The sequence below is a fragment of the Salvelinus fontinalis genome, chromosome 6 (genome assembly GCF_029448725.1).
Source record: "Salvelinus fontinalis isolate EN_2023a chromosome 6, ASM2944872v1, whole genome shotgun sequence".
Taxonomy (NCBI): domain Eukaryota; kingdom Metazoa; phylum Chordata; class Actinopteri; order Salmoniformes; family Salmonidae; genus Salvelinus; species Salvelinus fontinalis.
The window spans coordinates 2,075,367-2,092,677 of NC_074670.1; the positions used below are offsets into that span (position 1 = coordinate 2,075,367).

Sequence of the window (17,311 nt, forward strand, 5' to 3'; positions counted from 1 at the left end):
GAATAATTTTTAATAATATTCTACCAACTCTTAGGGCAACATACAGTGCATTCGGAAAGTATTCAGACCCCTTGACTTTTTCCACATTTTGTTACGTTACAGCCTTATTCTAAAACAATACTCCATAATGACAAAGCAAAAACATGTTTTTATAAATTTGAGCAAATTTATAGAAAATAAAAAAGTGAAATATCACATTTACATAAGTATTCAGACCCTTTACTCAGTACTTTGTTGAAGCACCTTTGGCAGCGATTACAGCCTCATGTCTTCTTGGGTATGACGCTACAAGCTTGGCACACCTGTATTTGGGGATAATCTCCCATTCTTCTTAGCAGATCCTCTCAAGCTCTGTCAGGTTGGATGAGGAGCGTCGCTGCACAGCTATTTTCAGGTCTCTTCAGTGATGTTTGATCGGGTTCAAGTCAGGGCTGTGGCTGGGCCACTCAAGGACATTCATAAACTTGTCCCGAAGCCACTCCTGCGTTGTCTTGGCTGTGTGCTTAAGGTCGTTGTCCTGTTGGAAGCTAATCCTTCGCCCCAGTCTGAGGTCCCTCGATCCTGACTAGTCTCCCAGTCCGTGCCTCTGAAAAACATCCCCACAGCATGATGCTGCCACCACCATGCTTCACCATAGGGATGGTGCCAGGTTTCCTCCAGACGTGACGCTTGGCATTCAGGCCAAAGATTTCAATCTTGGTTTCATCAGACCAGAGAATCTTGTTTCTCATGGTCTGAGAGTCTTTAGGTGTCTTTTGGCAAACTCCAAGCAGGCTGTCGTGCATTTTACTGAGGAGTGGCTTCCGTCTGGCCACTCTACCATAAAGGCCTGATTAGTGGAGTCCTGCAGAGATGGTTGTCCTTCTCACCAAATTTACTGAGCTTGAAACAATTTTGACAAAAACAATGGATATATGTTGGTTGAATCTTATTCAAATTGATTCACAGCTGTAATGGCTGCCACAAGTGATTCCACCCAGTATTAACTCTGGGGTGTGAAGACATATGCAATCAATTACCCTCATTTTCAATTTCTTAGTAAATACATTTTTATTAGTAAAAAATATATATATATATTTTATTTTATTATTTCTCTATGAAAATGTGGATTAGGTTGTGTAGATCAATAGGGATAAAAATCTAATTGAATCTCTTTTTAGATTTAATTTTAAGGCAGAAAATGTGAAGACTGTGCAAGGGAGTGTGTAGACTTTCACTTGCGACTATCTCAATACATTACATTTCCATCTGAATGTAACAATGGCAACAGCCAAAATTAATCCTACACTCAACTTCTAATTAAAGCCTTGGGTTCCCTCCAAAATGGCACCCTATCCCCTATGTAGTGCACTACTTATTACCCACAGGAGGTTGGTGGAACATTAACTGGGAAAAACGGGGCTCGTGGTAATGGCTGGATTGGAATCAGTGGAATGGTATCAAATACATCTAACACATGGTTTGATGCCAGTCCATTTGCTCCGTTCCAGACATTATTATGAGCCGTCCTCCCCTCAGCAGCCTCCACTGTAATATGACCATAGGGCTGTGGTCAGTCATCCACCATATATAGATTAACTCTTACCCAAGGAGGTCCGGGGCCTGCTGAACACATCTGATGTCTCAGGTCTAAATCAGCCTCTGATTAGAGGGGAACAATGACTGGTGTCCCAGGTCTAAATCAGTCCCTGATTAGAAGGGAACAATGACTGGTGTCCACAGGTCTAAATCAGTCCCTGATTAGAAGGGAACAATGACTGGTGTCCACAGGTCTAAATCAGTCCCTGATTAGAAGGGAACAATGACTGGTGTCCCAGGTCTAAATCAGTCTCTGATTAGAAGGGAACAATGACTGGTGTCCCAGGTCTAAATCTGTCCCTGATTACAGGGGAACAATGACTGGTGTCCCAGGTCTAAATCAGTTCCTAATTAGAAGGCAACAATGACTGGTGTCCCCAGGTCTAAATCTGTCCCTGATTAGAAGGCAACAATGACTGGTGTCCCAGGTCTAAATCAGGCCCTGATTAGAGGGGAACAATGACTGGTGTGCCAGGTCTAAATCAGTCCCTGATTAGAAGGCAACAATGACTGGTGTCCCCAGGTCTAAATCTGTCCCTGATTAGAAGGCAACAATGACTGGTGTCCCAGGTCTAAATCAGGCCCTGATTAGAGGGGAACAATGACTGGTGTCCCAGGTCTAAATCAGCCTCTGATTACAGGGGCACAATGACTGGTGTCCCAGGTCTAAATCAGTCCCTGATTAGAGGGGAACAATGACTGGTGTCCCAGGTCTAAATCTGTCCCTGATTAGAGGGGAACAATGACTGGTGTCCCAGGTCTAAATCTGTCCCTGATTAGAGGGGAACAATGACTGGTGTCCCAGGTCTAAATCTGTCCCTGATTAGAGGGCAACAATGACTGGTGTCCCAGGTCTAAATCAGGCCCTGATTAGAGGGCAACAATGAAAACATGCAGTGGAACTGACTTGGAGGACCAGAGTTGAGTTTGAGGGATATAGGGAATAGGGAGCCATTTGAGACATTCTCTCAGTTTGTCCCCTGGTCTGGCTAACTGTCAGACACTGAAGAGAGGGACAGATAGCTGATGATGAGTTGTCCCCTGGTCTGGCTAACTGCCAGACACTGAAGAGAGGGACAGATAGCTGATGAGTTGTCCCCTGGTCTGGCTGCCAGAAACTGAAGAGAGGGACAGATAGCTGATGATGAGGTGTCCCCTGGTCTGGCTAACTGTCAGACACTGAAGAGAGGGACAGATAGCTGATGAGTTGTCCCCTGGTCTGGCTAACTGCCAGAAACTGAAGAGAGGGACAGATAGCTGATGAGTTGTCCCCTGGTCTGGCTGTCAGACACTGAAGAGAGGGACAGATAGCTGATGATGAGTTGTCCCCTGGTCTGGCTAACTGCCAGAAACTGAAGAGAGGGACAGATAGCTGATGAGTTGTCCCCTGGTCTGGCTGCCAGAAACTGAAGAGAGGGACAGATAGCTGATGATGAGGTGTCCCCTGGTCTGGCTAACTGCCAGACACTGAAGAGAGGGACAGATAGCTGATGATGAGTTTGTCCCCTGGTCTGGCTGTCAGAAACTGAAGAGAGGGACAGATAGCTGATGATGAGTTTGTCCCCTGGTCTGGCTGTCAGACACTGAAGAGAGGGACAGATAGCTGATGATGATTATTCATGTGTATGGTAATATTCCTCATCAGTCGTCTGAATGACTACAGCGATATCCTAGCCATTCACTGTAGGACAAGAGGGGATCATTTCCATTTTAACAGGATGATTCAGCCTTCTTGAAACCAAACGACAGAGAGGCCGTGCATCTCAAATGGCACTCTGTTCCCTAGACAGTAGTGCACTGCTTTTGACCAGGGCCCATAGGGTAGTGCACTGCTTTTGACCAGGGCCCGTAGGGTAGTGCACTGCTTTTGACCAGGGCCCGTAGGGTAGTGCACTATATAGGGAATAGGGTACCATTTGGGACTCATCCATAGCCTAGCTAGCTACCGTACCATCATATAACATATAACATACCATAACTGTCATACTACATCAGAGATTAATGAGGCGTCAGCCTGTAACAGAGGAGAACATATCAGAGATAACTGAGACTTTAACAGAGGAGAACATATCAGAGATAAATTAGAGTTTAACAGAGGAGAACATATCAGAGATAACTGAGACTTTAACAGAGGAGAACATATCAGAGATAAATTAGAGTTTAACAGAGGAGAACATATCAGAGATAAATGAGAGTTTAACAGAGGAGAACACATCAGAGATAAATGAGACTTTAACAGAGGAGAACACATCAGAGATAAATGAGACTTTAACAGAGGAGAACACATCAGAGATAAATGAGACTTTAACAGAGAAGAACACATCAGAGATAAATGAGACTTTAACAGAGGAGAACATATCAGAGATAAATGAGAGATTAACAGAGGAGAACATATCAGAGATAACTGAGACTTTAACAGAGGAGAACACATCAGAGATAAATGAGACTTTAACAGAGGAGAACACATCAGAGATAACTGAGACTGTAACAGAGGAGAACATATCAGAGATAAATTAGACTTTAGCAGGGGAGAACATATCAGAGATAACTGCGACTTTAACAGAGGAGAACATAGAGATAAATTAGAGTTTAACAGAGGAGAACATATCAGAGATAAATGAGAGATTAACAGAGGAGAACACATCAGAGATAAATGAGACTTTAACAGAGGAGAACATATCAGAGATAAATGAGAGATTAACAGAGGAGAACATATCAGAGATAAATGAGAGATTAGCAGAGGAGAACATATCAGAGATAACTGAGACTTTAACAGAGGAGTTAAAGGTTGTCAGTTGGAGGATGGGGATAATTCACTCTCCATAGAGATATACAGAATATAATGATAAAATTATCTATTTTATTCTGTGTCCCTCCCATCCCTTTCTCTGGACTTGGTGAGCGGAGGAGGGGAGTTGAGGTAAGGGGAGATGGGAGGAGAGGAGAGGAGAGGAGAGGAGAGGAGAGGAGGGGAGGGGAGGGGAGGGGAGGGGAGAGGAGAGGAGAGGAGAGGAGAGGAGAGGAGAGGAGAGGAGAGGAGAGGAGAGGAGAGGAGAGGAGAGGAGAACCACCAACTGTTATTGAACCAGATATCAGCACCATATAAACTGTTTGCTGCAGAACCTGTAATATGAAGACCATGAGACTATCTGAGGAAACACACACACACACACACACACACACACACACACACACACACACACACACACACACACACACACACACACACACACACACACACACACACACACACACACTGCTCTGTCAGCGGATTTCTTCAATCTCTTCCCATTTGTGAGCCCTGATGGAATTTGGGATGGGTACCAGCAGCAAACGAAGCTATTGAATCTGTGGAAACTGGAAATGTCTGTCAGACTGTCAGTCTATTGAATCATGAGCTAGATGAGGTCTGCAGCAACACCTATGGCTGGTCTATACTATGGGACAACAACATATTGAGTCCTCTATGGCTGGTCTATACTATGGGACAACAACATATTGAATCCTCTATGGCTGGTCTATACTATGGGACAACAACATATTGAGTCCTCTATGGCTGGTCTATACTATGGGACAACAACATATTGAATCCCCTATGGCTGGTCTATACTATGGGACAACAACATATTGAGTCCTCTATGGCTGGTCTATACTATGGGACAACAACATATTGAATCCTCTATGGCTGGTCTATACTATGGGACAACAACATATTGAGTCCTCTATGGCTGGTCTATACTATGGGACAACAACATATTGAGTCCTCTATGGCTGGTCTATACTATGGGACAACAACATATTGAGTCCTCTATGGCTGGTCTATACTATGGGACAACAACATATTGAGTCCTCTATGGCTGGTCTATACTATGGGACAACAACATATTGAGTCCTCTATGGCTGGTCTATACTATGGGACAACAACATATTGAATCCTCTATGGCTGGTCTATACTATGGGACAACAACATATTGAATCCCCTATGGCTGGTCTATTCTATGGGACAACAACATACGTATTGTGATTGTTTTCTGTTAGGTATTCTCTCAATCTTCTTTTTCCCCTTAGATAAATTCATCTGAGCAGGAAACCTTTTGTTCTCTTGATTATGGTTAACAAATCAAAGTTTATTTGTCACGTGCGCCGAATACAACAGGTGTAGACCTTACAGTAAAATGCTGAATACAGCAGGTGTAGACCTTACAGTGAAATGCTTACTTACAGGCTCTAACCAATAGTGCAAAAAAGGTATTAGGTGAACAATAGGTAGGTAAAGAAATAAAACAACAGTAAAAAGACAGGCTATATACAGTAGCGAGGCTATAATAGTAGCGAGGCTACATACAGACACCGGTTAGTCAGGCTGATTGAGGTAGTATGTACATGAATGTATGGTTAAAGTGACTATGCAGATATGATGAACAGAGAGAGAGTAGCAGTAGCGTAAAAGAGGGGTTGGCAGGTGTTGGGGCACAATGCAGATAGCCCGGTTAGCCACTGTGAGGGAGCACCGGTTAGTCAGGCTGATTCAGGTAGTATGTACATGTAGGTATGGTTAAAGTGACTATACATGTAGGTATGGTAACAGTTACAGGACATTGGCATTTCACTGGGTCCTTTACTATTTTTGACCACAGTTCAAATTAGTTCAGATCCAGTATAGTATTCCATGTGGAGTAAATGAATTCAGATACAGTATAGTATTCCATGTGGAGTAAATTAATTCAGATACAGTATAGTATTCCATGTGGAGTAAATTAATTCAGATACAGTATAGTATTCCATGTGGAGGAAATGAATTCCGATCCAGTATAGTATTCCATGTGGAATAAATTAATTCAGATACAGTATAGTATTCCATGTGGAGTAAATTAATTCAGATACAGTATAGTATTCCATGTGGAGTAAATTAATTCAGATACAGTATAGTATTCCATGTGGAATAAATGAATTCAGATACAGTATAGTATTCCATGTGGAATAAATGAATTCTGATACAGTATAGTATTCCATGTGGAATAAATGAATTCAGATACAGTATAGTATTCCATGTGGAATAAATGAATTCAGATACAGTATAGTGATCCATGTGGAGGAAATGAATTCAGATACAGTATAGTGTTGCATGTGGAGTTGTGTCTGCTGGTCATATAGCTCTGCTGTATAATAGACTGTGAAGCCTCTCACTGAGATACTGCAGGGCTATTTCAGGGAACAGTAGAAAGACATGATGTTCTGGACCCAGAGCTCTACTGTAACTAACAGCAGGCTGGACCCAGAGCTCTACTATAACTAACAGCAGGCTGGACCCATAGCTCTACTATAACTAACAGCAGGCTGGACCCAGAGCTCTACTATAACTAACAGCAGGCTGGACCCAGAGCTCTACTATAACTAACAGCAGGCTGGACCCAGAGCTCTACTATAACTAACAGCAGGCTGGACCCAGAGCTCTACTGTAACTAACAGCAGGCTGGACCCAGAGCTCTACTATAACTAACAGCAGGCTGGACCCAGAGCTCTACTGTAACTAACAGCAGGCTGGATCCAGAGCTCTACTCTAACTAACAGCAGGCTGGACCCAGAGCTCTACTATAACTAACAGCAGGCTGGACCCAGAGCTCTACTATAACTAACAGCAGGCTGGACCCAGAGCTCTACTATAACTAACAGCAGGCTGGACCCAGAGCTCTACTATAATTAACAGCTGGCTGGACCCAGAGCTCTACTGTAACTAACAGCAGGCTGGACCCAGAGCTCTACTATAACTAACAGCAGGCTGGACCCAGAGCTCTACTGTAACTAACAGCAGGCTGGACCCAGAGCTCTACTATAACTAACAGCAGGCTGGACCCAGAGCTCTACTGTAACTAACAGCAGGCTGGACCCAGAGCTCTACTATAACTAACAGCAGGCTGGACCCAGAGCTCTACTGTAACTAACAGCAGGCTGGACCCAGAGCTCTACTATAACTAACAGCAGGCTGGACCCAGAGCTCTACTATAACTAACAGCAGGCTGGACCCAGAGCTCTACTATAACTAACAGCAGGCTGGACCCAGAGCTCTACTATAACTAACAGCAGGCTGGACCCAGAGCTCTACTATAACTAACAGCAGGCTGGACCCAGAGCTCTACTATAACTAACAGCAGGCTGGACCCAGAGCTCTACTATAACTAACAGCAGGCTGGACCCAGAGCTCTACTATAACTAACAGCAGGCTGGACCCAGAGCTCTACTGTAACTAACAGCAGACTGGACCCAGAGCTCCACTATAACTAACAGCAGGCTGGACCCAGAGCTCTACTATAACTAACAGCAGGCTGGACCCAGAGCTCTACTATAACTAACAGCAGGCTGGACCCAGAGCTCTACTATAACTAACAGCAGGCTGGACCCAGAGCTCTACTATAACTAACAGCAGGCTGGACCCAGAGCTCTACTATAACTAACAGCAGGCTGGACCCAGAGCTCTACTATAACTAACAGCAGGCTGGACCCAGAGATCTACTGTAACTAACAGCAGGCTGGACCCAGAGCTCTACTGTAACTAACAGCAGGCTGGACCCAGAGCTCTACTATAACTAACAGCAGGCTGGACCCAGAGCTCTACTATAACTAACAGCAGGCTGGACCCAGAGCTCTACTGTAACTAACAGCAGGCTGGACCCAGAGCTCTACTATAACTAACAGCAGGCTGGACCCAGAGCTCTACTATAACTAACAGCAGGCTGGACCCAGAGCTCTACTATAACTAACATCAGGCTGGACCCAGAGCTCTACTATATCTAACAGCAGGCTGGACCCAGAGCTCTACTGTAACTAACAGCAGGCTGGACCCAGAGCTCTACTGTAACTAACAGCAGGCTGGACCCAGAGCTCTACTATAACTAACAGCAGGCTGGACCCAGAGCTCTACTATAACTAACAGCAGGCTGGACCCAGAGCTCTACTATAACTAACAGCAGGCTGGACCCAGAGCTCTACTATAACTAACAGCAGGCTGGACCCAGAGCTCTACTGTAACTAACAGCAGGCTGGACCCAGAGCTCTACTGTAACTAACAGCAGGCTGGACCCAGAGCTCTACTGTAACTAACAGCAGGCTGGACCCAGAGCTCTACTGTAACTAACAGCAGGCTGGACCCAGAGCTCTACTATAACTAACAGCAGGCTGGACCCAGAGCTCTACTATAACTAACAGCAGGCTGGACCCAGAGCTCTACGTGTCAGCTGATCTGAGGAGGAGAGAAGGAAAGAAGGAGAGAGAACAACTTTTGATCGAATTTCACTTTGAACACAGTGTTTCTTCACCCACTGTTATGAAAGTACCAGAGGGGATAAAGGAGGAGAATATCTCTGTCTGTAATCGTATTTCCTCACTGCTGTGTTTCAAACAGTTAGACAAACATCTAAGAGAGTTTTAACGCTACTGAACATACCGTACAAAAACTACACCAGAGAAACTAAATGATAAAGTAAGATTTCTGGGGAGTTCTGAGTGTCCACAGGGGATTCTGGGAGTGCTGAGTGTCCACAGGGGATTCTGGGAGTGCTGAGTGTCCACAGGGGATTCTGGGAGTGCTGAGTGTCCACAGGGGATTCTGGGAGTTCTGAGTGTCCACAGGGGATTCTGGGAGTGCTGAGTGTCCACAGGGGATTCTGGGAGTTCTGAGTGTCCACAGGGGATTCTGGGGAGTTCTGAGTGTCCACAGGGGATTCTGGGAGTTCTGAGTGTCCACAGGGGATTCTGGGAGTGCTGAGTGTCCACAGGGGATTCTGGGAGTGCTGAGTGTCCACAGGGGATTCTGGGAGTGCTGAGTGTCCACAGGGGATTCTGGGAGTGCTGAGTGTCCACAGGGGATTCTGGGAGTTCTGAGTGTCCACAGGGGATTCTGGGAGTGCTGAGTGTCCACAGGGGATTCTGGGAGTGCTGAGTGTCCACAGGGGATTCTGGGAGTTCTGAGTGTCCACAGGGGATTCTGGGAGTGCTGAGTGTCCACAGGGGATTCTGGGAGTGCTGAGTGTCCACAGGGGATTCTGGGAGTGCTGAGTGTCCACAGGGGATTCTGGGAGTTCTGAGTGTCCACAGGGGATTCTGGGAGTGCTGAGTGTCCACAGGGGATTCTGGGAGTGCTGAGTGTCCACAGGGGATTCTGGGAGTGCTGAGTGTCCACAGGGGATTCTGGGAGTGCTGAGTGTCCACAGGGGATTCTGGGAGTGCTGAGTGTCCACAGGGGATTCTGGGAGTGCTGAGTGTCCACAGGGGATTCTGGGAGTGCTGAGTGTCCACAGGGGATTCTGGGAGTGCTGAGTGTCCACAGGGGATTCTGGGAGTGCTGAGTGTCCACAGGGGATTCTGGGAGTGCTGAGTGTCCACAGGGGATTCTACATTGGATTATAAATCATGTCTGCAGCTTTAATTGACACATGGAATGGAATTATCAGTCAAATCCAACCTGAAGTTGAAGGATTTATATTTAAACTCCAGCTGGTCATGTAGCCTATTGTACTTCTCACTATCAAATTGTTCAATATGATGGATGTTGTTTTGGACTTTTATTAGACTCTGATCTTGTTAAATATGTCTAGTACACATTCTCTCCTTCTCTCTTTGGATGGCGTCCTAAAACGTGCAGAAGCCCTGCTACAGTACTGCTACAGCCTTGCATTCCAAATAGAACCCTATTCCTTATGTAGTGCACTACCCTATGGGCCCTGGTTATAAGTAACTACCCTATGGGCCCTGGTTATATGTAACTACCCTATGGGCCCTGGTTATATGTAACTACCCTATGGGCCCTGGTTATATGTAACTACCCTATGGGCCCTGGTTATAAGTGGTGCACTATACAGGGAATAGGGTGCCATTTGGGACAGAACCCTGGGGCTGAAATAAGTTACGGACAGCTGACCTTGAAACAGTTGTAATTAAATTGGTCCTGCTCTCTCTCTCCTCTAATAAAGATTCACTATCTTCACAATTTAGTTTTTAGATTCAGACTACTGTAACTGCACTCTGATAAAAAAGGGTTCCAAAATCTGTTCTTCGGCTGTCCCCATAGGAGAACCATGTTTGGTTACCGGTAGAAACCTGGTTCCACATAGAACTATTTTGGGTTCCATATAGAACCTTCTGTATAAAGGGATGGAACTCAAAACATTTCTACCTGGAACCAAAAGGGTTCTGCCTGGAACCAAAAGGGTTCTACCTGGAACCAAAAGGGTTCTGCCTGGAACCAAAAAAAGGTTCTTCAAAGGGTTCTCCTATGGGGACAGCCAAAGAAACCTTTTAGGTTCTAGATCCTTTGTTGGTTCTTAATCTTCAACACAGTAATTTTGTTATGGGCCGTTCTAATGTGACATTCAGGGATTATTTTGTGTTTGGTGTAGAAATACATAGAGCGATGTGTTAACATGGGAATATGTTAACGTTAAATAGACCCCTGTCCCTCACAGCCTACATGACTCCTGAACCACCCTGCGTTGCCATGACATTCAGATCAATGATTGTTTCAGACCGTCAGTCACAGTAAAACACATCACCGTCAGTCACAGTAAAACACATCAGTCCTGTGGGCCATGATCAGGATTCTGCCTCTCTCAGTCTCTGGAGAGACAGAAGTGTGCATAAACTGTTTTCAGCATCAAACTAGCAGAAAGAGCAGATGAAATCCATTAACAAACCAGCTGTACGGTAATTCACATTTATCTCTGTCGCACCTCATTTACCATGATTTTCTCTCTATTAGCTCAGGTGCATTCTGTCTAATGATGAGTCAGAGACACATCCTGCTGTCTAATGATGAGTCAGAGACACATCCTGCTGTCTAATGATGAGTCAGAGACACAGCCTGCTGTCTAATGATGAGTCAGAGACACAGCCTGCTGTCTAATGATGAGTCAGAGACACAGCCTGCTGTCTAATGATGAGTCAGAGGCACAGCCTGCTGTCTAATGATGAGTCAGAGGCACAGCCTGCTGTCTAATGATGAGTCAGAGACACAGCCTGCTGTCTAATGATGAGTCAGAGACACATCCTGCTGTCTAATGATGAGTCAGAGACACATCCTGCTGTCTAATGATGAGTCAGAGACACAGCCTGCTGTCTAATGATGAGTCAGAGACACAGCCTGCTGTCTAATGATGAGTCAGAGACACAGCCTGCTGTCTAATGATGAGTCAGAGACACAGCCTGCTGTCTAATGATGAGTCAGAGGCACAGCCTGCTGTCTAATGATGAGTCAGAGACACAGCCTGCTGTCTAATGATGAGTCAGAGACACAGCCTGCTGTCTAATGATGAGTCAGAGACACAGCCTGCTGTCTAATGATGAGTCAGAGACACAGCCTGCTGTCTAATGATGAGTCAGAGACACAGCCTGCTGTCTAATGATGAGTCAGAGACACATCCTGCTGTCTAATGATGAGTCAGAGACACAGCCTGCTGTCTAATGATGAGTCAGAGACACAGCCTGCTGTCTAATGATGAGTCAGAGACACATCCTGCTGTCTAATGATGAGTCAGAGACACATCCTGCTGTCTAATGATGAGTCAGAGACACAGCCTGCTGTCTAATGATGAGTCAGAGACACAGCCTGCTGTCTAATGATGAGTCAGAGACACATCCTGCTATCTAATGATGAGTCAGAGACACAGCCTGCTGTCTAATGATGAGTCAGAGACACAGCCTGCTGTCTAATGATGAGTCAGAGACACAGCCTGCTGTCTAATGATGAGTCAGAGACACAGCCTGCTGTCTAATGATGAGTCAGAGGCACAGCCTGCTGTCTAATGATGAGTCAGAGACACAGCCTGCTGTCTAATGATGAGTCAGAGACACAGCCTGCTGTCTAATGATGAGTCAGAGACACAGCCTGCTGTCTAATGATGAGTCAGAGACACAGCCTGCTGTCTAATGATGAGTCAGAGACACAGCCTGCTGTCTAATGATGAGTCAGAGACACAGCCTGCTGTCTAATGATGAGTCAGAGACACAGCCTGCTGTCTGATGATGAGTCAGAGTCTAATGATGAGTCAGAGACACAGCCTGCTGTCTAATGATGAGTCAGAGACACAGCCTGCTGTCTAATGATGAGTCAGAGACACAGCCTGCTGTCTAATGATGAGTCAGAGACACAGCCTGCTGTCTAATGATGAGTCAGAGACACAGCCTGCTGTCTAATGATGAGTCAGAGACACAGCCTGCTGTCTAATGATGAGTCAGAGACACAGCCTGCTGTCTAATGATGAGTCAGAGACACAGCCTGCTGTCTAATGATGAGTCATATGACTGACCTCTTACGAAACACCCAGTTCTCTAACAATCAGTCAGGTGTGAATAGAGGATTGGTTGGTTCACACACCTTGTGTTGTTCCAGGAGCATAGGGAGAAATAACTCCATGTACGACAATTAAACTCCCAACTTTACACCGGGTTTTGTGTTTTAATGGATCTTTAACCTCTGACGTCATCAACCAGTCCTTCACCCAGGCAGAACTATGACCTCCCTCTCTTCTCTCTCTGCAGCTGCTGCCCTGGGGAACCTTGTGTCGGACCTGGCTGGACTCGGGTAAGAAAAGGCCAATCAAACCAATCGTCTGTTTGGGCTGATACAGTCCCTGGTGGAGTCCTATTTCAGTCACACTGTGTACAGTCCCTGGTGGAGTCCTATTGCAGTCACACTGTGTACAGTCCCTGGTGGAGTCCTATTGCAGTCACACTGTGTACAGTCCCTGGTGGAGTCCTATTGCAGTCACACTGTGTCCAGTCCCTGGTGGAGTCCTATTGCAGTCACACTGTGTACAGTCCCTGGTGGAGTCCTATTGCAGTCACACTGTGTACAGTCCCTGGTGGAGTCCTATTGCAGTCACACTGTGTACAGTCCCTGGTGGAGTCCTATTGCAGTCACACTGTGTACAGTTCCTGGTGGAGTCCTATTGCAGTCACACTGTGTACAGTTCCTGGTGGAGTCCTATTGCAGTCACACTGTGTACAGTCCCTGGTGGAGTCACAGTGGGAATAACATCTCCTATGCACTTCCTTATTGTCACTGTCTTTGTACAAGAGCCTCCAACATCATCACAGACTAATGTTAAAACGACTGTAACAGAATCTGTTAGACAGCGACAGCCAAGGTTAGTTCCTTTCACCAGTGGCTGCTGCTGAGTGCTTGAGCTAATGTCCTGTCATTGTCCCTGTTTTACCAATGTGGTTTTGTACAGGAAGTAATCATGACTTGTTGCCAGTTAGTCATTGGTGCGGCTGGCTTCCGGGTTAAGTGGGCATTGTGTCAAGAAGCAGTGTGGCTTGGTTGGGTTGCGTTTCAGAGGAAGCACAGCTCTCGAACTTCGCCTCTCCCGGGTCCCTATGGGAATTGCAGCGATGAGACAAGACTGTAACTACCAATTGGAGAAAAGGGGTAAATAAACACAAAGAAAACAGATCTGGGACCAGGCTATAACAGAAATGGGTCCAGGCTACAACAGATCTGGGACCAGGCTAGAACAGACCTGGGACCAGTCTACAGCAGATATGGGACCAGTCTACAGCAGATATGGGACCAGTCTACAGCAGATATGGGACCAGGCTACAACAGATCTGGGACCAGGCTGCAACAGATATGGGACCAGGCTAGAACAGATATGGGACCAGTCTACAGCAGATATGGGACCAGTCTACAGCAGATCTGGGACCAGGCTAGAACAGATATGGGACCAGTCTACAGCAGATCTGGGACCAGTCTACAACAGATATGGGACCAGGCTAGAACAGATATGGGACCAGTCTACAGCAGATATGGGACCAGTCTACAGCAGATATGGGACCAGGCTAGAACAGATATGGGACCAGTCTACAGCAGATCTGGGACCAGTCTACAGTAGATCTGGGACCAGTCTACAGCAGATATGGGACCAGTCTACAGCAGATATGGGACCAGTCTACAGCAGATATGTGACCAGTCTACAGCAGATATGTGGCCAGTCTACAACAGACCTGGGACCAGTCTACAGCAGCTATGGGGCCAGTCTACAACAGATCTGGGACCAGTCTACAACAGACCTGGGACCAGTCTACAGCAGATATGGGACCAGGCTACAACAGACCTGGGACCAGTCTACAGCAGATATGGGACCAGACTATAACAGATCTGGGACCAGTCTAGAACAGATCTGGGACCAGTCTAGAACCGATCTGGGACCAGACTAGAGCAAATCTGGGACCAGGCTAGAGCAGATCTGGGACCAGTCTAGAACCGATCTGGGACCAGTCTAGAACCGATCTGGGACCAGTCTACAACAGATCTGGGACCAGTCTACAACAGATCTGGGACCAGTCTACAACAGATCTGGGACCAGTCTAGAGCAGATATGGGTCCAGTCTAGAACAGATCTGGGACCAGTCTACAACATATCTGGGACTAGGCTAGAACAGATCTGGGACCAGGCTATAACAGATCTGGGACCAGTCTACAGCAGACCTGGGACCAGTCTAGAGCAGATCTGGGACCAGTCTAGAACAGATCTGGGACCAGGCTAGAACAGATCTGGGACCAGTCTACAGCAGACCTGGGACCAGGCTACAACAAAGCTGGGACCAGACTAGAGCAGATCTGGGACCAGTCTAGAACAGATCTGGGACCAGTCTAGAGCAGATCTGGGACCAGGCTAGAGCAGATCTGGGACCAGTCTACAACAGATCTGGGACCAGGCTAGAGCAGATCTGGGACCAGTCTAGAACAGATCTGGGACCAGTCTACAACAGATCTGGGACCAGGCTAGAACAGATCTGGGACCAGACTAGAACAGATCTGGGACCAGGCGAGAACAGAGCTAAGCGAACTGTAACTAAATGTTTCCTATTGGCCTTGTTGTCAGCATTATGGTGAATTATAGAATAAAGTATATGTTTTGTATTCTCTGCAGTCCTTTTTCTATGACTGGTGACAGAGAGGATTGTAGATGTCTGATTTCCCAGATGTCTTGTAATCTGCTGCTGTCTCTTTCTGACGTCTGTAATTTGATGTATGAGTCATTTATTTTAACAGCAGTCAGCTGCCACGGCCACCGTGGCTTCAGCCTCTCTGTTAGCTTGGTTTGACCTGGAGCTCCAGCCTCTCTGTTAGCTTGGTGTGACCTGGGCCTCCAGCCTCTCCTCTGTTAGCTTGGTTTGACCTGGGCCTCCAGCCTCTCCTCTGTTAGCTTGGTTTGACCTGGGCCTCCAGCCTCTCCTCTGTTAGCTTGGTTTGACCTGGGGCTCCACAGCCTCTCCTCTGTTAGCTTGGTTTGACCTGGGGCTCCACAGCCTCTCCTCTGTTAGCTTGGTTTGACCTGGGCCTCCAGTCTCTCCTCTGTTAGCTTGGTTTGACCTGGGCCTCCAGCCTCTCCTCTGTTAGCTTGGTTTGACCTGGGCCTCCAGCCTCTCCTCTGTTAGCTTGGTTTGACCTGGGCCTCCAGCCTCTCCTTTGTTAGCTTGGTTTGACCTGGGCCTCCAGCCTCTCCTTTGTTAGCTTGGTTTGACCTGGGGCTCCAGCCTCTCCTCTGTTAGCTTGGTTTGACCTGGGCCTCCAGCATCTCCTCTGTTAGCTTGGTTTGACCTGAGCCTCCAGCCTCTCCTCTGTTAGCTTGGTTTGACCTGGGCCTCCAGCCTCTCCTCTGTTAGCTTGGTTTGACCTGGGGCTTCAGCCTCTCCTCTGTTAGCTTGGTTTGACCTGGGGCTCCAGCCTCTCCTCTGTTAGCTTGGTTTGACCTGGGCCTCCAGCCTCTCCTCTGTTAGCTTGGTTTGACCTGGGCCTCCAGCCTCTCCTCTGTTAGCTTGGTTTGACCTGGGCCTCCAGCCTCTCCTCTGTTAGCTTGGTTTGACCTGGGCCTCCAGCCTTTCCTCTGTTAGCTTGGTTTGACCTGGGGCTTCAGCCTCTCCTCTGTTAGCTTGGTTTGACCTGGGCCTCCAGCCTCTCCTCTGTTAGCTTGGTGTGACCTGGGGCTCCAGCCTCTCCTCTGTTAGCTTGGTTTGACCTGGGCCTCCAGCCTCTCCTTTGTTAGCTTGGTTTGACCTGGGCCTCCAGCCTCTCCTCTGTTAGCTTGGTTTGACCTGGGCCTCCAGTCTCTCCTCTGTTAGCTTGGTTTGACCTGGGCCTCCAGCCTCTCCTCTGTTAGCTTGGTTTGACCTGGGCCTCCAGCCTCTCCTTTGTTAGCTTGGTTTGACCTGGGGCTCCAGCCTCTCCTCTGTTAGCTTGGTTTGACCTGGGCCTCCAGCCTCTCATCTGTTAGCTTGGTTTGACCTGGGCCTCCAGCCTCTCCTCTGTTAGCTTGGTTTGACCTGTGCCTCCAGCCTCTCCTCTGTTAGCTTGGTTTGACCTGGGCCTTTAGCCTCTCCTCTGTTAGCTTGGTTTGACCTGGGCCTCCAGTCTCTCCTCTGTTAGCTTGGTTTGACCTGGGCTTCCAGCCTCTCCTCTGTTAGCTTGGTTTGACCTGGGCCTCCAGCCTCTCCTCTGTTAGCTTGGTTTGACCTGGGCTTCCAGCCTCTCCTCTGTTAGCTTGGCTTTCACACTATGAACACATCTCATCATTCAGTGAAGTGTTTAAAGTTACCCTCAGGTACATTTCAGTACATTTCATCATTGAGTTACCCTCAGGTACGTTTCAGTACATTTCATCATTGAGTTACGCTCAGGTACATTTCAGTACATTTCATCATTGAGTTACCCTCAGGTACATTTCAGGACATTTCATCA

The 17,311-nt window shown here is 47.0% G+C and overlaps 1 protein-coding gene across 7 annotated transcripts in view; it reads left to right on the forward strand.

The window, feature by feature from the left end:
- The window catches only part of LOC129856859 (transmembrane protein 65-like), an 86,849-nt gene that overhangs the window by 47,237 nt on the left and 22,301 nt on the right, over positions 1–17,311 (forward strand). For all 7 annotated transcript variants that reach the window (XR_008759824.1, XR_008759826.1, XR_008759823.1 and 4 more), the window contains exon 6: positions 13,108–13,150. Coding sequence is in view for 1 of the 7 variants with exons in the window: in XM_055924591.1 (XP_055780566.1) it covers positions 13,108–13,150 (43 nt within the window). In the remaining 6 variants the exon portion in view is untranslated. The remainder of the gene's footprint in view (positions 1–13,107; positions 13,151–17,311) is intronic.